This window comes from Suncus etruscus, chromosome 10 (genome assembly GCF_024139225.1).
Source record: "Suncus etruscus isolate mSunEtr1 chromosome 10, mSunEtr1.pri.cur, whole genome shotgun sequence".
Lineage (NCBI taxonomy): Eukaryota > Metazoa > Chordata > Mammalia > Eulipotyphla > Soricidae > Suncus > Suncus etruscus.
The window spans coordinates 53,771,695-53,787,536 of record NC_064857.1 but is presented as its reverse complement, the minus strand read 5'-3'; the positions used below and the strand labels follow the sequence as shown (position 1 = coordinate 53,787,536).

The 15,842-nt window shown below is 37.0% G+C and overlaps 2 protein-coding genes across 2 annotated transcripts in view; one reads left to right on the top strand and one right to left on the bottom strand.

The window, feature by feature from the left end:
• Positions 1-15,842, top strand: part of ULK4 (unc-51 like kinase 4) — a 665,001-nt gene that overhangs the window by 177,069 nt on the left and 472,090 nt on the right. Inside the window, exons 22-24 of the mRNA XM_049782607.1 lie at positions 7,902-8,035; positions 10,319-10,440; positions 10,610-10,666. Of these exons, the coding sequence (XP_049638564.1) occupies positions 7,902-8,035; positions 10,319-10,440; positions 10,610-10,666 (313 nt within the window). The remainder of the gene's footprint in view (positions 1-7,901; positions 8,036-10,318; positions 10,441-10,609; positions 10,667-15,842) is intronic.
• Positions 12,646-15,364, bottom strand: LOC126020937 (ubiquitin carboxyl-terminal hydrolase 1-like). The gene has a single exon (XM_049782545.1). The coding sequence runs from the start codon at positions 15,359-15,361 to the stop codon at positions 12,977-12,979; it is 2,385 nt and encodes a 794-aa protein (XP_049638502.1). The 5' UTR covers positions 15,362-15,364; the 3' UTR covers positions 12,646-12,976.

The window sequence follows — 15,842 nt, the reverse complement described above, 5'->3', positions numbered from 1 at the left end:
ATGCAATCAATAACAAGTCTCCTTACTTGCAGCTTAAAGCAATATCCAGAATCTTATCAATTCACGTAATTTTTAGATGACCAACCCAGCCAAAGATCCAAAGCTTCTTATTTATATAATTCAGTTTCTTATTAACTGATCTTACTTTTCTATGGTATGTTTTTCTTATTGGGCTCAAGGGGCTGCTTGAACTCCATAAGTTGTATCACTTCATTCCTGTCAAGAATAAAATTCAAGGTTCTTACCATAGCTTTTAGTCTAGTTGTCTGTTCTCTTCTTTGTGCTCCAGCCCATATGAACACACCAAGCATGCACTTGCCATTTGGAAGTTGCCTTTTATTTCCTTTTCATCTGCACAGAATGTTTGCGTTATCTTCACATTGCTTTCTGTACTCCTGGTCTTTGCTTAATTGACATTCTGTCACTGAAGACCTGGCTGGCAAGTGACTGATTTACTCTCCCTTATTTCTTCTATAGGACTAAATTATTTTCTATCTATTTACTTGTTAAATATACATGCCATGAGCTGTATCTCTATTGACTAGAAAGATGCTTTTAATACAATAGACACTGTATTTTTGAATGAATAAATAAATGTTATACAATGTTACCCAGGCGACTCAGCAACAGTCTGCATGCAGGGCAGATCACTCTGCATTTAATGATATGCTGAAACTAGAGGATGCTCCACATCAGCCTGACATCGACGAAAGAAATGCACAGAATCCAGAGTCTTTAAATATAAAAGTCTGATACCAACTATAGCTAAAGTGTGCAAAAGTTTCACTGGGACATTGAGAATGACTGGAGTTGGATAGACTGGTCTGCCTGGAACCCAGAGTCTGTCTTATGCCAATAAACTTCTGGGTTGAGGCCTTTTTGTAATCAGGTCAAGGACTTTTTTTTTCATTTTCTCCATTTTTCTGGACCTATGCAAACATTGGCGATTGCCACTATCTCACCTTTACTATATTTTTTTTACTCTTATCCTTTAAGGAAAAAAAATACAACTTACTGAACTTAAAAACAAATTACTGTAGTAGAATGCCTGTCTCTAATACAGATAGGGGATGGGGCGGGGGGAAGGGACAATGTTGCACTGGTGAAGGGGGGTGCTCTGGTTATGACTATGACCCAAATATGATCATGTTACTTAAATAAAAAATATATATTTAAAAAATAATAATAAAATTTCTTCCTATATACACACAAAAAATAAATTTTATACAATGTTGATTCATTTTACTTTAGGTATTGCACTGGTGTAGGCATTGGAGATAGTACTTGGCCTGCTTGGAAGTAGTTAGAAGGCATAATAGAAAACATGAGAGAAAGCCCACAGGTGGATGTATGTGGAATAAATATATCCCATGTAGTAGAAGCAAAGCATTTGTGGGCTGATTAGTGTGAATGAATTGTAGAGATAAATGAAGGGAGCAGAAGTGAGGAAAGAGATAAGTCCTTGGGAGAAAAATGAACCTTATTTTTTTGTAGTTTACATAGATTATCTTATATTGTTAGTCTTTTTTAACTCTTGTAGAACACTAAGAAATGTCATTTTCTGTTTTGTATAGCAGTTGAAGCAATTGAAGATACAATGCTCAAATATTTCCACATTCTAACTTTTTCATTGAATGTGAAATTTTTTAGTAACTAACAGTCCCTTTTCAGTAAAATTAATGTATTCTTTGTAGTCTGTGTAAATTTTTACTGTAAGCGCAGGGCCTAGCGAGAGAATCTGAAGAAATTGAGCATTGTTCTAAAGTAGTTCCATGAATTCCCACCAGCTCTTTTTTTCTTCTACTAAAGGCATTTCAATAAAGGTATTAAAGCAAGGAAAATCTTTTCTGTGTTTATTTTACACTAATATTAAAAATTATTATAGTGTTTTAACCTAAAAATGATACTGAAAATTATGTTGGTTTCACTGTACATTATTAAGTTAGTAATGAATATTTTTTTAAATTTTTATTGTGACCAAAGTGCATTACAAATCTTTCACGGCATCACTTATGGTACATAGTGACAATGAATGAGGGGCATTCCCACCACCAGTGCTATCCTCCCTCCGCTCCTGTTCCCAGTATACATCCCATATCTCCCTCCTCTACCCCCCCAGATTGCTAGTGCAACTAGTCTCCACTTTACAGTTTGTTGTAGATTGAGCATCTATTCCACCATCATTGGAGATAAAAAGGATAAGAAAAAAGGGAGAAAAAAGTTTGGTGACAACTACCAAAAAAAGAAAGAAGAGAGAGAGAAAAAAAAAGAAAAGAAAAATGGAAGAAAAAAGGAAAATAAATGGACCCAGCAAATAAAAATAAAAATAAATCTCTAAATAATAACCACAAGAGTGAAAAAGAAAGAGAAAAGTGGAAGGAAAAGAGAAGGAAAATAAAGTAAAAAACTAACAAATCAAAACAGAACAAGAAAAAGTATGGGTGCTGGAGTGGTAGGGTTTGGCGTTCCCCCAATTTTTTTTTTTTTTTTTTTTGCATAGGCACAGTAAGCATTGGGGAAGAAAGAGAATTCCCGTGGCCTAAGAGATTCAGGGTTTTTCCATCCTTGAAGCATACCATCATGGGATCAACCCCTGGCTCCATATATACTCATTACTCCAAAAGTTTTGTGATGCCAGGAAAGTTTCCTCTCGGTTGTGTGTGAGAAAATCAAGCCACTGTAGCTAGCGATCTTGATATTTGTGCGGGTTATAGGTCAGGGTCTAGGATAGAGTCTCTAGGTTCTAGAGGTTTTCAATTTCAGAGAAAAAAATAATTATAAAAGTATGAATTTTTGGGGCCGGCGAGGTGGCGCTAGAGGTAAGGTGTCTGCCTTGCAAGCGCTAGCCAAGGAAAGGACCACGGTTCGATCCCCCGGCGTCCCATATGGTCCCCCCTAGCCAGGGACAATTTCTGAGCCAGAAATAACCCCTGAGCATCAAACGGGTGTGGCCCGAAAAACCAAAAAAAAAAGTATGAATTTTCTTTTTTAATATTCAAGTTTTCTGGGACTTCTTTTGAGTTTACTTATTCTCCAAGACAAATACTTCCATTTATTCCATTCTTGCTACTAGGTTCTTTGTTATTTATAAAGAGAATTTTTTGGCAAGAAGGGAAAGATACCCACTTTCTAATTATCTTATCTCAAATTGGGTTGCAGTGATAAAATTTTATTGGTATTCTAGTAGAGAAATTTGGAGCAAAGATAAATCCTCTTTAGGGAAGTCTAACCCTAGATTTCAAAATATCCTTTCAGTTTTTATAGTTAAATTTTAATACAATAGAAAGTAAGCAAAAGTAATTTATGATAAAATAACCAAAGAAGGTAATAATATACATAGAGAATATAGACTCTCGTAGCATTATTAGAGACTTTATAAAATTATAACTCAGATATTTCAGACCTTTTCAGTTGGAGAATTTCAGTGGAGAGTTTGAACAAAATACAAAATGTAGAGGCTGGAGAAATAATATAGTGGATAGGGTGCTTGTCTTACATGCAGCCAACCCAGGTTTTATCCCTAACATTACATATGGTCAACCTAAACCTGCCAAGAGTGAGCACTGAGCACTGCTAGGTGTCACCCAAAAAACAAACAAAAATAAAAAGTAACGAAAGCAATAGGATATTCTTTTTTTCCCAATGAACTCACAGTCTTTATTGTCTTGGACTAGTTTTCATTAGTTGATACAATTAATAATTTCTTTTTTAAAACTATTTTTCTCTTTAAACGTCTTGATTACAAATATGGTTGTGATTAGGTTTCAGTCATGTAAAGAATACCCCCCTTCACCAGTGCAACATTACCATCACAAATGTCCCAAATCTCCCTCCTCCCCACCATACCCCCACTGCTCACCCAGTCTGCTCTCCACTCTGGCTTGGGGTCCCTGGGGCGGGTTGCTTGGGGTGCTGGGGTACCCGCTGGGTAGGGTGCCCACGTTGGGGGAAGGGACTCACCCAGTCCGTTCTCCACTTGGGCTTACGCCCACGTGGGGGAAAGGACTCACCAAGTCCGCTCTCCTTATAATCACCTTTTTAATGAAGACTGCCAGACAAGTAATTACCACTTGGAAAAACAGTGAATTAGATTTCTTTCTGAGTCGTTTTGACAAATAATTTTCCAGTTGACTGTGAAGTTTGTGAAAGACAAAAAGTTGACTAATAGGAAAAGGGAAAAGAGTAATGACCTTGATCAGGACTTAAATGTCTTCCACTCATGACCTCTTTGTGGTTGAGAAATTTTTGTGTAACCTAGCACATATAAAAATAAGTATACCAGTCAATCATGTGCAAATAATACATTTAAATAAATAAACTTAAAACAAATTCTTTAAGAGTTGCATGACCCTCACCTGAGAGTTGCAGCCCACATTTAATCAGCTAGGCTCTATAGCTGATAAGCGATGCCTGACAATCAGTAACAAGCAATTGGCCTGTAGAAAAAGCAACAAAAGAGCTACACAGGTATTTTACAAAAATAGAAGCATGAACCGTAAAGAAATATTAAAATGTACCATCAGTGTGATTATGAAATGCAAGCCACAAGATAGAGACGAAATCTGATACTACTAGAGATCAGAGGGAACCCCTATATGCTGGCAGGACGCAAGTAGGACAGAGGATAGGTACTTTGGGAAGTGTGTGTGGTGATGACCTTAGTGAAAATTGAGACTTTTTTTTTTTAATTTAAGGTTTTATTTTTTTAAGGCACCATGATTTATGAAGTTATTTATGATTGAGTTTCAGGCATACTGTATCTTGATTTAGTCCCATCAACTTCCAACATCAATATCAGTATCAACTTCCCCCCATTAGTGTCTTCAGTTCCTTCCTATCCCCTTCTCATCATTATGATAATGTATAACATAGTAATTAACAATACTGCTATTGATGGGACTTAATTTATCCATGTATCCTGACTACTATCTTCACCATTGCCCTAAGCAATTATCTCCTTTAATCCTCTCAGCAGTCTTGCAAAGTAGGCATCATCTCATTTTATAATTAGAAAGCTGAAGTTTTTAATAGGTTTAGTAAGTTTTCTGAGATCATACTACTAGTGAGTGCTAGAGTTGGAATTATATCCAGATTTGATTGACATCTATTTCCCAGAATTAGCAAGTTAAAGCTTTCTCCTCCTTAAGGGAAGAAGGGAAACATCCAGGGTTACAGGCCATACTAAAGTTTGGGTTTTTGCAGAGTACTGCTGTTGGTTTCTCCGTGAAAACTAGCCTGACACTGACATTATGAAGGCACATAGTGCCTATTATCTTACAAGGCTCTGTGTATCTTACAAACTTCTGCCCTGCATGCAGCATATGTTATCTGGTAGAGTATTCTATAGCACTGAACATTACAATATTTCTTAAAACTTAGATATTTATGTAGAATGATATCATCTCAGAATTTTAAAAGCATTGAATTTTAAATTTTGGATAGCTAACGCTCATGATTCAAAACTTAAAGCAATTTAGGAAGTGAAAAGCTTTCCACCCTCTGTCCCTTGCCAGATTACATCAGTGTAAATTCAGTATAATTGTGTGTCATTTATGTTTTCTTCTGGAGTTTTCAAAATAAAAAAGTATAAATATTATTTTTCTTGTGTAAGCAGCATATTTTTGGAGACCTGCTAAATGAACAAGATTAGTTGAGCAACTACTCATAACTTTATTATGTAGTTTTATTACTTATTTATTTATTTGGTTGGGTTTTGGGTCACACCTGAGTGTTGCTCAGGGCTTTCTCCTGGCTCTGTACTTAAGGATCACTTTTGAAGGGTTCAAGGGACTATACAAGGTATGAGGTTGAACCTGAGCTGGCCACATACAAGGCAAGTTCCCTGCCCACTGAAGTGTTAATCCAGCTCCGTTTACTCATTTATTTCTATTTACATTCTAATGATGAAACACATTTTATTTAAGATGTATCCCTTTGCTGGGCGTTTTCTCTTTCAATTTTATTGTTGCTTTTGCAGAGAGCTAAATATGAATGGATCATTTTTTTCTTAGTGGTTTGGATTTAATAGAATTTAAAAGTTAAGACACTGACAAATTACTCTACATGGGATTGTACACAATTGGATATGTCTGCTTTTGTAGTGGGAGTGTGGTTAGGAGAGGGGTATAATAGGTGTTTGTGTTTATAATAAGAATTGGGAAGATTTTCTCTGTACAATAGATGATAATAACTTCACTCACTGAATCTCATTGGATGTTTGAGGAGAAGAAAAACTTAAAACAGACTTGGAATTAGTTGGCCAATGATACTTGGCTGGATTCCTGGTATTATACTGGAACATTCAATATTGATGTCAGGTATTTGCAGTGGAATGAGGTTTTCCTATATTTAATATCAGCAGCCTTTCCTGCAGACATATCATATCTGGATGTTGGTTTCATTCAGAATTCAAAAGGATTCTGTTGAAAAGAACTTGAAATATAAGTAGTGGATCTACTCAAAATAAAATATGAGTGAATAAAAGAAAGGGCTGAAAGGGTTAGAGGAAAATGCCCATGATTTCATTAAGAGTGGTTCTTAGGAAGGTGAAGAGGTGACATTGTTAGAACATGCAAATAGAAATGAATAGTTAGGTTCAGTGGGTAATAAGGAATAGTCTTAGAGGAGGTAATATTTTATCATTTTTAACTTTGGACAGCTGCTCCTACAGGTGGTTAGACTGGCAGGCAGATATCAGGAAGCTCTTCTGGGAAGTTCAAAAGGAAGACAGGTTTAGTGTTTTTCTTTAAATAGTGTTGATGGAACATATGCCAACTTCTCAGAATTTGCAGGCGTTTCCTCAATTTTTTGGAAGCAGAAGGTCACATTTATGGCATTTTTTTTTCTCTACAGATTCTTGGGACCTCCAGGTTGACTCGTGAACCATGCTGTTCTCAGTCATTTTTTTTTTTTTTTGGTTTTTGGGCCACACCCATTTGACGCTCAGGGGTTACTCCTGGCTATGTGCTCAGAAATCGCCTCTGGCTTGGGGGGACTATATGGGATGCTGGGGGATCGAACCGAGGTCCATCCTACGCTAGCGCTTGCAAAGCAGACACCTTACCTGTAGCGCCACCTTCCCGGCCCCATGTTCTCAGTCATTTTTAAACATCTTACATGAATGCTGTATTTCAACACAAAATTTATCACAAAATGATGAGGTGTCATTTCTATGTTTTACTCATTTTCAAGAAGTTTTGTGCTCTGCATTCTTCAAGCAATAGTGATAATTTTATGCTGATTAATCATCTTTTTCTTTGCACTTTAACAAATTGTACATATTTGATAGATTGTGACTATGAATCGAATTAGTTTGCAGAACACAGGCTGCTAACTTCCTTATGTGAAACTTCAGTTTTGGATTTGGGATCACCCTCATGTTCTTGTTAATCATGCCCCAAATAATAATTAGTATCACTCAGTCCTAAGATAAAAATTTTCTTTGGACTTAAGCCAGCAATTTATTGAAATAGCTGCAATTCATAATACTTGTTTACATTTCAAAGCAAGTTTACTATTGACGGTGAACAAAGTTCAGATAATTTGTTCAGCTTTGAGTCTTTGCAACACTACCAAGAGCCCTTTTGTGACCTGACACCTTTTTCTTTCATCCTGCTTTGAGTAATGTGGCTCTTCATGAGCTAATGGCAAATGCAATTAGTGCATTGTTTTTATAACAACTTGGGTTGGGATACTCAAAGTTCCTATATATTCTTTCTGCATTAATGTTCAGGCTGTTTTGAAGGCCAAAATGCATTGTGCCTGACACACTGCTACAAATCTAAATGTCAACATGATAGGGATGATGCCCCCAGGAAACATTTGCCCTGGTGGCCTTGTGGGACTGATGCTACCAGCTGTTTTATCAGGAGCAGTAATCTTTTGCACTTTATTGTGTGTAGACTGGTGATGTACATCGAGAGAGACAGCAGAAAGACCTCTCCAGGCAAGGAGCCACAAAGCGGCAATGAGTACCTGTCCAAATGCCTGGACCTTCTCATCTGTCACATCGTGCAGGAGCTGCCACGTGTTCTGGGTAAATTGGAGTCTCTTCCTCAGGCCCTTGCTGCCTGCCTCTCTGTGACTTGCCTTTTAGGCATCACTGCTTTTGGTCCTGTCTTGTCAGGACAGTTTGATGACACTTTTTCTTGCATGTATAGTTTCCAGATTTAAAATTTGCCTTCCTTATTTTTATGATTATTTTGCATTTTGCTTTTATGATATGATTTTGCCTGCAGCAAGCATGCTAAATGTTACATTGGAGTGTTTACTGTTGTAAACAAGAAATGTTGGAAAGTAAGCACAAAACAAATTTTTAATGCTTAAAAGTAAACTTGTGCTGTTATTTTAAGTAAAATTTCTCAAGATTTCCTGCTACCTAATTCTGAAGAAAAAGGAATTTTTCCTTCAGATTAGTTCATAGACTGTTAGATTAAAATGCATAGGCATTCATTTTGATTATGAAAGACTTTTGTTATTAAAGTTTGAAGATTTCATTGATTTAAAAAATTTGATGAGAGTGGAAATGAATTGTAAAGGGCTTTTGTTACAGCTTTAAAAATCAGTATTCTGGGGGCCTGAGAGATAGCACAGTGGTAGGGCATTTGCCTCACAAGCAGCCGACCCAGGACCAATGTTGGTTTGAATCCCGGCATCCCATATGGTCCCCTGTGCCTGCAAGGAGCAATTTCTGAGTACAAAGCCAGGAGTAATCCCTGAGGCTGCTGGGTGTGCCCCAAAAACAAAACAAAAAAAATCAGTATTCCATGAAGATTTTAATGTAGAAATTAAAATAATTATCTTCAGAAATTAAATAATCTAAGGGCTACATGCATTAACTTTAAATAACATTTCAAGATTTCTCAGCAAATGTAGCTATAACTCAAAAATGTTTAAAATTTGAAAGTGAATATAACTTATGGTAAAATATATTAAACTCAAAAGTTTAGAATGTTATCAAAGTACCTTTTTGTTCATCACTACTAATACTTTAGGAAATATATTTGTCTATTAATGACTGAAAATAGAGTATCTCAAATTTTATTTTAGATTGAAACTTTAAAAAATTTTCATCTTGTATGCGATGATCTGGTCACTTATTAGACTCATAATTTTTCATGTGATAGGATTTTGAAGTCCTCAAGTTTTATTTTTTATTGGACCTGTCACTCCATGAAAAGTTTTAGGCCTTGGTTTCTTTTTACCTTTATTCTGTTATTAAAGCAAATTTTATTTTTAATGCAGTCACATAATTTTTAAACAATGCTTTTTTTTAGTAAGTTCTTTTTTATTTTTAAAAAGGATGAGAGTTAAAAAAATACAGTAATAACGGTGTAAGAGTGGCAAGTGTTGTTTTTTGCATAGGCCCAGCAAAATATGGGTAAATGGGAAAAAAAGCTTGTCCTAAATACAAAGAAACCTTATCCCCGAAGTTCTCTGGCATAAGACCACCTCTGGGCTCCAGACATACTAGGTTGTCCAACCCCTTAGTCATTTTCTGTGGTGAATTTTTTTTCACACATTAGTTGTTGTTGTCTGGTTTCTGTAGTTTAAATATTCTGGTTTCTGTGCCAGAAGAATTCTGATTTCTGTAAAACAATGCTTTTTCATTTATAAAGGCAATAGTTTCTGATCAAAATTTGGAAAAATAACAAGGAAGAAGGAAGAAAAATCATTTTTAAAACTGCCATTCTGTCACATATAGTCTTTTTTATTTACTTTAAAAATGTTTTTTATTTTTGGGCCACACCCGGTGATACTCAGGGGTTACTCCAGCTATGTGCTGAGAAATCACTACTGGCTTGGGGGACCATATGGGATGCTGGGAGATCAAACCAGGGTTCGTCCTATGTTAGCTGTGTGCATGGCCCTACCGCTGAGCCCCTCTTTTAAATTTCTAAATTAGAATATTTCTAGAGTGATGATGGTGTAACGGGTAGGGCGACTGCCTTGCACACAGCTGGCCCAAGACAGACTGAGGTTCGATTCCCAACCTCTCACATGGTCCCCCTAGTCTGTCAGGAGCAACTTCTGGCTGAAGAACCAAGAGGAATCCCTGAAGGCTGTCCGATGTGACCCCTAAACAAAACAAAAAAAAAAAAAAGGAAGAAAAGAATATTTCTATCCAGGTTGTTTCCCAGATCTATAAATTTCTGCTATAATTTCAATATTTGTGAAGAAAATGATTCAGCTTATATTCCTTCATTTATTTGGAAATCAACCCCTATAGAAATCCTGTTAGCATTTAGTTAATGACCCTCAGTTCTTTAACTATTTGTGGTTTTGAACTTCCATGCTTGCTCTTGCATGTGACTTGCAGGTGACATTCTCAATGCCTTGGCTACTGTTTCTGGTCGCAAACACCCTTCAACAGTTCAAGTGAAGCAGCTGAAGATGTTTCTTCCACTGATGCCTATAGTGCTTCACCTTGTCACTTCTCAGGTATGGTCATAATTAGAAAATGATTTAACAACACCAACTACTCCCTTCTTTGTAAACTGGAGGTGAGAAAAGTCAACTCAAACAAAATGTTTCCCTTTTTGTCTTTTTTCCTTCCTTTTTGGCATAGGGCTTTCAGGATTTAATTCATGAAAACTTTCTCATCACACAGGTTTTTCGACCTCAAGTGGTCACAGAGGAGTTCCTTTTAAGCTACGGAACTATTCTCGTGAGTAATGCTAAAGTTTGCACGTTCCTAATAAAAATGTGGCTATCTCTACTCTTTGTGGAATTTGGTGTCAGTATGAGGTAATTTAAAAAACCTTAGTGGTATTTATTTGTCTCTAGGGAAGTGACCTTTTTATATTTTTATCTGTTGATTGTAATAAAATTTGACATTTGGAGAAAAATACATTCTCTCCTGATAATGTATTTTGTTCAGAGACATCCCAAAGTAGGGTAAATAAGGCCATTGAACACTTTCATAGGTTTTGGTATTAAACATCATGAAAAAATTAATAAAACTGGTGAAACTAGAAGTGTGGAAATATATGATCAATTATTTACTTGGGTTTACATGGTACAATATTTTGCATGTCTCTCTGATGTCCTTTTCTCTAAGTTAAATTTCATTCGACATTTTCTTAAATTTTAAAATTTTCTTTAATTTTGATGAGATGTATCTTATGTAAAACAAATTACTATTATCTGTCACTTCTATTTTTGTTCAGAAAAACAGTCTTTTTCTTTCAGGTGAATGCTTTTTAATTATGTTGTAGTTCTCCCTTGCCTGAAATTGTCAAAGTATATGTGTTGGGGCCTGGAGAAATAGCACAGCGGCGTTTGCCTTGCAAGCAGCTGATCCAGGACCTAAGGTGGTTGGTTCAAATCCCGGTGTTCCATATGGTCCCCCGTGCCTGCCAGAAGCTATTTCTGAGCAGACAGCCAGGAGTAAGCCCTGAGCACTGCCGGGTGTGGCCCAAAACCCCCCCCAAATAAATAAATAAAGTATATGTGTTGGTAAAATGTTATAATACAAAGGGAAAATTTAATATTAATCAGTATTGAATGCACACTTAAAAATGCCATTTGGATACCTAGTTATCCAAACAAATATCTTAGTTTGATGATAAATATCTTAGTTTGATAGTTTGGTTTTTGGTCACAAAGTTACTCCTGACTCTGTGCTCAGAAATAGCTCGTGTTAGGCTCTAGCGACCATCTGTGATGCCAAAGATAGAACCTGGGTAGTAAGTCCCAGGTCGACTGCATGCAAGGCAAACACCCTACAGTTATGCTATCGTTCCAGCCCTAGTTTGATAGTTTGGAATGCAAACATGATTGCATCCACAAGTGAGAACATACTTTCCTGGAAGGTTCTTTGCACAATGGACTACGAAAATTTGAAGAGTGATTGTAAAGTAAAAGTCACTGACTTTCAGTTTCAAAAATGTCTCTTCCTAGTTCCTTAAATTCTAAATTATGCTATGTACATCATTCTGGTTGTGCTTTTGTGAACTTGAAAACTATTGCATTTCGCCTACCACTTAGTCACATTTGGGTACTTGTTTACTTTGATTATAATTACACTTATAAATCCATCTCAATGACACATCAATGCACGAACATTGTAATTTTGTCCTTGTATGTAGTCTTGGAATACTTTGATATAGAATTTGGCATATAGATAATAAATTCTGTTTGTTCTTCCTCATTTACCTCCTCCCCTGCCCCAATTTAAAGTCTCTTTAGTTTTTTAAGAAATTACTAAGTGTTACCATCATAAAAGTCTTTTTTTTTTTTTTTTTTTTTTTTTTTTTTTTTTTTATAATTGCTAAGCATTTTAAGTTTTATTAACCTCCCAGTTAAAAAAAAAGTTAAAATTAAGGTCACACCTCTAAGTTTGACGTACTATATACAGACCGTGCAGAGTATGACTATGAAGAAATACAAATTATCTCCTGCCCCCCAAAAGATTTACTACAGAATCATCTTCATAAATACATGTAAAATTCTTAAGATACAAGAGGACTGTCTGGCTTTTCTGAGACACTTTTTAAAGCGATTCAAGGCATAAAATACACAGTCCAGACTGTTCCTCTAAATAGCCCATTAAAAGATTTGGTTTTGTGACTTTTATAAAACTAAATATGCTAAAATGACATTCTACTTAGTTGAAAAACCACAGGACCTATAAACATCATGTAATTACTCCAAAATATGGAGATACAAATACAAGCACTTTATTTTAAAAAGCAAACAAAATATAGGTGTAGACTTGAAAGTGTTTAAATGCTTCCAATTTTTTTGGATTTCAATGAAGAACTCATACAAGTTTGTTCCCAGAAGCTAATGCATCACTAGTCTCTACTAAAGGAAATGATTTCTAAAAATTAACATGGTTTTCAGTTATTCAAATTTCACTATATAAAAACCTAGAGACCAATAAACATCCAATAGCTTCAAAAGATAAGCTAGACTGATGTGATCAACTTTCTTTGTCCAGATCTGTTTAATATGTACACAAGGAAAACATGCTCTACAATTTCTTATAAAATAACAAGTAAGGGGTAGATGTAGGAGATGTAGAAGGGGAAAGAGAATTTAAAAATTCCTTTTCTTCAGTAACCTTCACTTCAGAATCATCAAAGAGCAACCACTTCCCCTCGTACTCCTTTAAGCTTTGCACCACATAAGAAATCTTGTTTTCCAACCCACTAATGTTAATGCCTGTTTGGTCAATGGATTCCTTGCTTCTATCAGATTCGTGCATCCCATTAGTATTGTTAGTCTCACAACTTCTATTTTCACCAAAGGCTGTACTGGCAAATTTATCAGGATTAGACGCTTTATTATAGAGCTCATAATCTGCTTTGCTCTTTTGTCCTCCGAGAAGTCCAATAGCTTCTACATTTTTTTTACTCAAGACTTTAGTTGGCTGTGTATTTCCACTAAGTCTAATCGATACTTCGTCGTCGTCATAATTTTCCACCACACCCCTTGCCTCCTCCTCATTCATCGGTTCTGGCCTACCTATTTCACATATCTGGTCAACCACAAAATTGCCCCTATCTAGTTCCAAACTATTCAGGTCAGTGACTTTAACGGAAGCAGTGTAATGCCCACTACTAATTGTAATGCCGCTGTGCATCACAACCGCAAATAACCCATAACTGTCGTTGGTAGGCTTTGTGCTCCATTCTTCTAGTGACAATTTAAGAGGGGTCAGCAAAGGAGTGTTGATCTTGGAAAGTCCACCACCATAGCAATCAAACTCCAAGCCACTAGCTGCAAAGCACTTCAAATGTATAGTTATAACTTCAGGCATTTTGTCAAACAAAAGACTTCGTTCAGCTTCAGTATAATGATGGCAATTTTCACAGAAATATTTATCTTCTCCCACAATCCTCTCCACTGAAGCAAACTGTGATATTGCCCACCTCAAAGTTTTCATTTCTGTTTTTGGCTCTGGAGAAATTTCAGAACTCTCCTCTACTTTAGAAAGCTCATCTTCTTGTACTGGTACACTGATGTCTTGAAAATCTTCTCTTCTTTCTGTTAAACTTTCGCATTCTAAGCAACGAGTCCTTAATACCAGCTGACCTTGAAATAATTTTTCTACTAATTCAAAACCAATTTGCTCTTTGTTTGTGGGCTTAACTTCATTATTGTTATCGGGTTTAACATTATTCCCTGGAGATTCAAGTCCACAACCATTAGTTGTGTTATCATTTTCACATTTGCCCTGGTCCTCTTCATCAAGATCATCCTCGTTGTCCTTAGACTGTCCTTTGGATCCTTGGTTTATTTTTCCCAGACTGCAGAATTTAGAAAGAATGCTTGGTTGCTTAGTTGCAGACTTTAACCAGTTTATTTTAACTCTTGATTTCTTTTGTGAAGTTCTTGAACTCTCATTTTCAGAAATGTACTTGGGGGTTATTTTAGGAGGAATCTCTAACACATCCCCTGTAGCTTTTCTTTTAGATCTGGTTTGTCTCTGGTTTTCTTCCAATGATTGGTATTCCTTGGATACTTTAAGTTTTTTCTTTATGTTACCAAATTCACTATCACTTTTTCTTTTTCCATTTCCTTTTGGAAGTTTTTCTTTATAGTCTTCAGGATGTCTCACAATGTCCATCTCTAGACTTTTCATATCACTTAATTCCTCTTTCTGATGTGGTTTTTCTTCCACTTTGGTAGATATTTCTGCCATTTTTACTTCTTCTTTTCTTAGGAGTTGGCATGTCTCTTGAATGTTCCCCAAAATACACTGTAATACTTCCTGTGCATCATGCTGTAAATATCCTTCATACATAGGGTTGAGTTCCCTGAGTGTATTAAGCAGTCGTCTTGGCTGAGTAGCAAGCTCATCAGTGTACTTATCTGGATTTAAAAGGAAACTAGCCTGAAGCTGTTCAACTGAAATGATCAAGGACTGTAAACTGCAAATCAACTCATAACTTGCCAAAGAATCTCCTTTGCAGTTTCCCTTCTCTCTCATCTCAAGATGATTGGCTTCATCTTTTAGGGCATCTTTCTTCCTTGAGATAATATTAAATAAGTGCTTCACTCCAGACTTAAAACCGGGACAAAAATATAACACCTGAAGTATACTATTAAGATAACAAGTATTGCCGAGATTATTCAGTCCCACAAATGGCAACAAATTTTCTCTCTTCTCACAGTTTAGAGGTGAGGATTGTGCCGCAGGAACAACCTGATCACTATTTGCAATATAGGGAGTTGATGTAGACATTTCAGACCCTCTATATTCCGAAGCCTTTTCTTCATTTTCTTGAGAATCAGTGAACTCCAGGGCTCTCTTCGTTTCCTTTTTCTGAAAGAACTTCAAGGAAAGTCGGTTTTTCTTTGATGGACTACCTCTTGTAAGCCCATTGATTTCACTAGGGACAACACCAGGCATTTTCACTTCAAATCCCAAGGAGTAGAAAAGTATTTATACAGGAACCTTTTAATCACCAGTCATATCTGCAGCTCCGGGCCCAACGCGATGCCCGCCGAGGCCGAGAGGCTGCGGGGCCACCCCGGGTGCGCGAGGGCCCCCCGAAAAGCGCTGGGCCGGGCCGACGGGCCGAGCGAGCGACCATCCGCTCTCCTCAGGCGGGAACGCCGCCGCCGCCGCCACGGACTCCTACACCCATTCCCGGAGCGGGGTTCCCCGCGCCCGACCCCGCTCCGGGATGCCCGCCGAGCGCCCCGAGTCCGCCGAGGGTCTCGCTCCTCGCCCGACACCCCGAGTCCGCCTTCCTCCCTCCCTCCACTCCTATAAAAGTCTTTATGGGTGTTCAGAAATTACATTTAAGTGTTTGGGGGAGATCTCATGTTCATGTAACACTGTTTAGAGAGTGCACCATTCTCAGGGAGCACTTGAACATCTTTTGTGG

Excerpts from the sequence above, each read along its gene's own strand:
- LOC126020937 (XM_049782545.1), bottom strand. The coding sequence starts at position 15,361 with ATGCCTGGTGTTGTCCCTAGTGAAATCAATGGGCTTACAAGAGGTAGT.